Source organism: Danio rerio, chromosome 13, assembly GCF_049306965.1.
Source record: "Danio rerio strain Tuebingen ecotype United States chromosome 13, GRCz12tu, whole genome shotgun sequence".
NCBI classification, from domain to species: Eukaryota; Metazoa; Chordata; class Actinopteri; order Cypriniformes; family Danionidae; genus Danio; species Danio rerio.
The window spans coordinates 55,912,501-55,920,000 of record NC_133188.1 but is presented as its reverse complement, the minus strand read 5'-3'; the positions used below and the strand labels follow the sequence as shown (position 1 = coordinate 55,920,000).

The following is a 7,500-nucleotide window of genomic DNA, read 5'->3' as shown; positions in this document are numbered from 1 at the left end:
GCCCTAATTAAGAGTTCTAAGTTAGTTTATTATTGTTTGTGAGCATACGTGCAGGAGTGAGTGTGTAATCTGCGTGTGTGACGGGATTGAGGATTGTTGTCCAACTAATTTAGCAGGAGGATCATTAACAGGAGCGTGAAGGATCTGCAGTCATTAAGCGGATCAGTGTGTGTGCGTGTGTGCGTGTGTGTATGTTTAAGTGTGTGTGTGTGTGTGTGTGTGTGTGTGTGATGGATGTCAGGATTGCTCGAGAGATAATCTGATGGTCACGGTCTGCTCAAACACACACACATACACACACACACACTCCTCATCCTTCATCAGGTGTTGGAGTCGCAGCGGCTGACAGAAATTAAATTCTGGGCAGCTCAGTGAAATAATTGCAGTATTTTGAGCGCAGTAATCATTGCTCAGGACATGATTGAAGACGTCCAGCCTATTGACTTCTGCTGTGATGAATGTGTGTGTGTGTTTGTGTGTGCGTGCGTGTGTGTGTGTGTGTGTGCGTGTGTGTGTTCAGTCGATAGAGGCATCCAAAATACATCATTAATTATCCAGAGCGCTGTCAGGAGCGCACGATGAAGAGCTCAGAGGAGGATTCAGCAGATTACACTCTGTGTGTGTGTGTGTGTGTGTGTGTGTGTGTGTGTGTGTGTGTGTGTGTGTGTGTGTGTGTGTGTGTGTGTGTGTGTGTGTGTGTGTGTGTGAGACAGAGTACACAAGTTTGCGTGTGTGTGTGACAGTACACAAGTGTGTGTATGTGTGTGTGAGATATGCCCCTGTATACACACACACTTATACATACACACAATCATACACACGCACACTTAAAAGCACACATACTCATACACACACGTACTCACATCTGCATTGTGTGTGTGTGTGCATTTCTGAGAGTGTGTATGCATGTATCTAAGTGTGTGTGTGGGTGTCTGAGAATGTGTATGGGCGTGTATCTGAGAGTGTGTGTTTCTGAGCTTGTCTGTGAGCCTGTGTGTTTCTGAGAGTGTGTATGCATGCATCTGAGTGTGTATGTGTGTTTCTGAGATTGTCTGTGCGCCTGCATGTATCTAAGAGAGTGTGTGTGTGTGTTTCTGAGTGTGTATGCATGTATCTGAGTGTCTGTGTGTGTGACTTTCTGTGCACCTGCGTGTGTCTGAGAGTGTGTGTGTAATTTTGAGAGTGTGTATGCATGTATCTGTGTGTGTGTGTGTGTGTGTTTCTGTGTATGTGAGTAAGCATGTGTGTGTGTGTGTGTGTGTAATTGATGGCTCTGCTGAATCTCACACTGCAGGTCAGTTATTGTGGATGATTTGCGGCTCTGGAGGGTCCGCAGTAAAAGCGTCTCATTGGCCGCACATCCACAGCCCGATCCGTCAGCACCGTGACCTTGAGTGTGTGTGTGTGTGTGTGTGTGTATATATGTGTGTTTGTATGTGTGTGTGTGTGTGTGTAAAGGAGAGTGCGCAACCAAATAAATAAAACAAACAATCTCACAATCACCATTTCACCAATAAACCCTGGCCGTGCTAAATCAGCGGTGTGTGTGTGTGTGTGTGTGTGTGTGTGTGTGTGTGTGTGTGTAACTGTGCACTGATTTATGTATGTGTGGTCAAGTTAAAGCTGCGACTACAGCTGCGGCCATTAAAGGCCATCTATAAGAGCACAGGTGAAAGGTCATTTAATCTGAGTTTTGCACACACTCACGCACACACTTTGCTTTCATTGCAGGAGTTGTGTTTACACACTATGACAAGTCAGAAGTACACACACACTCTGATACGTACATGTAAACACACACACTTGGATATATGCATGCATGCATGCACACACTTACAGACATACATACATGCAAACTCTCGGAAATGTGCACACACACATACATGCTCTCGGATGTATACACATACACACACTCTCAGACACACACATACACACACATACACTGTCAGACACATGCATACACACACTCTCAGGCACACACATGCACGCGCACACACACTCTCAGAAACATGCATCCATCCACAAGCACTCTCAAGTGCACACAACTGGAAACACACACACACTTACTCACGCATACACATGCTCACACACTCACTCACACCCCTAAACACACACACACACATACATGTTCACACACACACATACACATAAAGACAAACACACACACACATACTCACAAACACATACACACACACACACACACACACACACACACACACACACTCTCTCAAACATACACACACACACAAACACACACACACACACATGCTTACTTACACATACAAATACACATGCTCTCTCACTCATTATGTAAACACACACACTTAGATACACACATGCATGCACACTCAGACACATACATGCAAACACTCGGACGAGTGTGTTTGAGTAAGTGAGCGCGTGTGTGCGCGAGTATGTGTTTGTGTGTGTGTGTGTGTGTCTGAGTATGTTTGTGTGTGTGTGTGTGTGTGTGTGTGTCCGTCCACCAGAGCGCGTGCGTGCGTGCGTGCGTGCGTGTGTGTGTGTGTGTGTGTGTGTGTGATGTCAGTCTCTTCTGTAGTCAGGTTCTGTAGTCTCAGCATATGAGGCAGGATTAATCAGCTTGTTAATTAACCAACCTCTGATCAGCTCTCATTGATGTGTGTGTGTGGATTAATTACTCAGTGCTGGTAGTTGTCTGTCTCTCTCTCTCACATACACACATGCACACACACACACTCAGTGATGAAGGTGTCATGTCCACCTGTTGATGATCTCCTCATAATTAATGTGTACACACACTGGCTAATTACTCTGCGCCGTTTGATTAATGACTTTAGAGTCTGAGTGTGTCCGACAGAGAGAAGACAGCTGGGAGATGATTGATGAACACACACACACACACACACACACACACACACACATCAGATGCTGTGCCGTTATTACCTCATTCTATTTTTATTTATTCATAATGTTTTTCTGCATATGTAAATGAGCTGTTCTGTGATTGGCTGACCTCAGTGACACTTGTGTTGTGTAGTAACCATTGCTCCATCAGTGAAGGATATTACTGTAATCACACACTTTATTAATACATTATTTTAATATTCAAATGAATAATAATATTATTTACTTACTAGAAACAATATATCATTGTCAGTTAATATATTTTTTAAATGTATAAAAGATATAATAATAATAATTTATAACAATAATATAATTCATTATAATAGTATTGTTATCAGTGGTAGTTATTGCAGTTTTATTCATATTATTTCAAAACATGTTTTAGATAAAAATGAATGTTTCCTTTTACTTTAAAATAGACTGAAATGTGCAAATGACCTGTGCTGTGATTGGTTTATTATAAATATATATACACTCACCGGCCACTTTATTAGGTACACTCTACTAGTACGGGGGTTGGACTCCTTTTGTCTTCAGAACTGCTTTAATCCTTCATGGCAGAGATTCATCAAGCTACTGGAAATATTCCTCAGAGATTTTGCTCCATATTGTCATGATAGCATCACACAGTTGCTGCAGATTTGTCGGCTGCACATCCATGATGCCAATCTCCCGTTCCACCACATCCCAAAGCTGCTCTATTGGATTGAGCTCTGGTGACTGTGGAGGCCATTTGAGTACAGTGAACTCATCGTCATGTTCAAGAAAGCAGTCTGAGATGATTGAGCTTTATGACATGCTGCGTTATCCTGCTGGAAGTAGCCATCAGAAGATGGAGACACTGTGCTCATAAAGGGATGGACATGGTCAGCAGCAATACTCAGGTAGGCTTTCTATCAGCTGGAACCAGTCTGGCCATTCTCCTCTGACCTCTGGCCTCATCAACAAGGCATTTGTGCCCACAGAACTGCCGCTCACTGGATATTTCCTCTTTGTCGGAGCATTCTCTGTAAAGCCTAGAGATGGTTGTGCGTGAAAATCCCAATAGATCTGCAGTTTCTGAAATACTCAGAGCAGCCCGTCTGGCAGCAACAACCATGCCACGTTCAAAGTCTCTTAAATCCCCTTTCTTCCCCATTCTGATGCTCACTCTGACCTGCAGCAGATCATCTTGACCATGCCTACATGCCTAAATGCAGTGAGCTGCTGCCCTGTGATTGGCTGATTAGAAATCTGCGTTAACAAGCAGTTGGACAGGTGTACCTAATGTGGCCGAAGAGTTTAAATATAAAATTCATTCATTCATTTTCTTGTCAGCTTAGTCCCTTTATTAATCGGGGGTCGCCACAGCAGAATGAACTGCCAACTTATCCAGCAAGTTTTTACACAGCAGATGCCCTTCCAGCCGCAACCCATGTCTGGGAAATAAATATATAATAATATAATATAATTTTAATTTTATTAAGTTGTTAATATTAGTAATATAGTTTAATAAAAGTATTATTATTATTATTGTTGTTTTTATTAATATGATTAAATTTGCATACTTTTGAGGACCACTGTAACATTTTAATAACTAGCTTAAATTAGTTGCGCATATGCAAAAGGTCTGTGTTGTGATTGGCTAATATAGCTGTGTTTACAGCACAGAGCAGGAAGTTGCTGAACAAGGAATCAGTGTTGATATGCAAATGAGGGGGTGGTGACATGTTAATAAGCTAATGTTGTTGATGTGTTCTTCATGCACTGACTGTGTTCTCTCTCTCTCTCTCTCTCTCTCTGTGTGTGTGTGTGTGTGTGTGTGTGTGTGTGTGTGTGTGTGTGTGTGTGTGTGTGTGTGTGTGTGTGCAGCTTTTAGAGTTTGATAAAGAGCTGTCCGTCTTCAAGGAGCGTCTGCATGAGCTGGACATCTGCTTTCCTCCCAGGTATGAAGATCACTGAACACACACTCATGCACTCAAACACACACATACATGCACACACACACACATACAAACTCACACACACAGTCAAGCAAATGCAATCACATATATACACAGTCACACACATGCAATCACACACACACACAGTTATACAGACTCATACACACACCGTCAAGCAAATGCAATCACACACACACACACACACACACACACACACACACACACAGTTATACGGACTCACATACACTCAGACACACACACACACACACACATATAGTTTCCTCTACTGTTTCTAATGTTCTGATGGTGTTCATGAAGTGTGTGTCGGCAGACGATTGTGTGTGTGCTTGTGTGTTTGAGGCTGTCGGCACTGACGCCCGTGTGTGTGCGCGAATGTTGTAAAGGCTCAGTGTGTGTGACGACCCTTCACACGTCCGGCGCTCACACACACACGTGTGGAATTTGATCATCTCTCGCCAACGCTGAGCTGGAGACACACACACTCACACGAGCACACTAACTAGTGCACATGTACTAGTGCAGACTTACTAGAGTCACGCTAAACTGAGAAATAGCAGAAGAGCGGACAGAAGATCAGTCAACTCAAACACACACACACAGACACACACACACACGCTCTGCTCAGGACAGATGCACATATCTGCAGTCTTTAGAAAAGATCGAGGCCCATGCTTTATAAACTCTTCAGATGTGATGATGTAAACACACATGTCATATTAATGTTTTTAAGAGTGACTGAATGATTGACTGTGATATCTCAGGAACAGAGTGGACACATGATTACTATACTACTGATGAATCATAAATAAGTGGAGCAGTTTAATTAGAGAAGATTATTAACCAGGGACGCCTCGATCAGGTTTATTTGCCCTTGAATCTGAGTCATTTGATTTTGAGTATCTGATGATACCCGATCCGATATCTCTATAATACATAAAAATGTAAAAAAATAAAGAAGAGTGAAGAAACAGATCCAGGATGATCCTTATATTTTATTTCATTCACCTTATTTTAACATTCAACAACTGTGTGAACAGAAAGAGCACTTCTGTGATGAAGCTTCAACAATCAACTCATGAATAACACCAGTTCTTCACTTCTGGACTTCAGTGCAACAGTAAATCTAATATAAAAACTAACAGCAGCTCAGCATAAAATACCTGTCTGGCATGTAAACAAAATTAAAACAAAAGTGTCTCAGTGTTTGCAAAGCCAGTGATGTGCTTTTAGGAACTGCACTCCTAACTATATCACAGTGTAAGTTTCACAAGAGCAAATGTCTGCTTTACCTTATAAAAACTAACTTCTCTACCCTGTCAGGTTTGAGCCTGTTTCTGTTCTTATCAAGGACGTTTGCTACGGCACTAAAAAGTCTCACCAACTTTATAATACCTCCAGACTGCAGAGGTCTTACTCTGTGTCATCTCATAACTATAAATGTGCTATGGTAAAAATTATGAGTATATATATATATATATATATATATATATATATATATATATATATATATATATATATATATATATACATATATATATATATATATATATATATATATATATATATATATATATATATATATATATATATATATATATATATATATATATATATATACATGGTTGAAGTCAGAATTATTCGCCCCCCTTTGATTAATTTTTCTTTTTTAAATATTTCCCAAATGATGTTGAACAGATTCAGGAAATGTTCACAGTATGTCTGATAAAGTTTTTTCTTTTGGAGAAAGTCTTATTTGTTTTATTTTGGCTAGAATAAAAGCAGTTCTTAATTTTTTAAACAGTTTTAAGGTCAATATTATTTGCCCCTTTAAGCTATATTTTTTCCGATAGTCTCCAGAACAAACCATCATTATACAATAACCCTAACCTGCCTAGTTACCCTAATTACCCTAGTGAAGCCTTTACATGTCACTTTAAGCTGTAAAGAAGTGTCTTGAAGAATATCTAGTCTAATATTATTTACTGTCATTATGACAAAGAGAAAATAAATCAGTTATTAGAGATGAGTTATTAACACTATTATGATTAGAAATGTGTTGAAGGAATCTTCTCTCCGTTAAACAGAAGTTGGGGAAATAATAAACAGGGGGCGAATAATTCAGGGCGGCTAATAATTCTGACTTTGACTGTATATATTCCAGTCCTGATCGGGAGGTAACATCTGATTTCGATCAGGTCTGAAACTGCGTGATCAGGCCTGATTTCTGATCACGTGATTAGAGCTGGACATCCCTAATAATGACATTGGAAATACATTTAAAATATACATAAAACATAGTTTTTTTAAAAATATCCCCTTACATGCCTCTAATGCATCTAATATATACAGTTGAAGTCAGAATTATTCGCCCCCTGTTTATTTTTTCCCCAATTTCTGTTTAATGGAGGGAAGATTGTTTCAGCACATTTCTAAGCATAATAGTTTTAAAAACTTATTTCTTATAACTGATTTATTTTATCTTTGTCATGATGACAGTAAATAATATTTTACTTTATTTTTCAAGACACTTCTATACAGCTTAAAGTGACATTTAAAGGCTTCACTAGATTAATAAGGTGAACTAGGTAGGTTAGGGTAATTAGGCAAGTTATTGTATAACGATGGTTTGTTCTGTAGACAGTCGAAAAAAAATAGCTTAAAGTGGCTAATA

At 39.8% G+C, this 7,500-nt stretch overlaps 1 protein-coding gene across 1 annotated transcript in view; it reads left to right on the top strand.

Moving 5' to 3' along the window:
* The window catches only part of inpp5a (inositol polyphosphate-5-phosphatase A), a 211,780-nt gene that overhangs the window by 175,545 nt on the left and 28,735 nt on the right, over positions 1–7,500 (top strand). Inside the window, exon 12 of the mRNA XM_073920398.1 lies at positions 4,738–4,811. Within this exon, the coding sequence (XP_073776499.1) occupies positions 4,738–4,811 (74 nt within the window). The remainder of the gene's footprint in view (positions 1–4,737; positions 4,812–7,500) is intronic.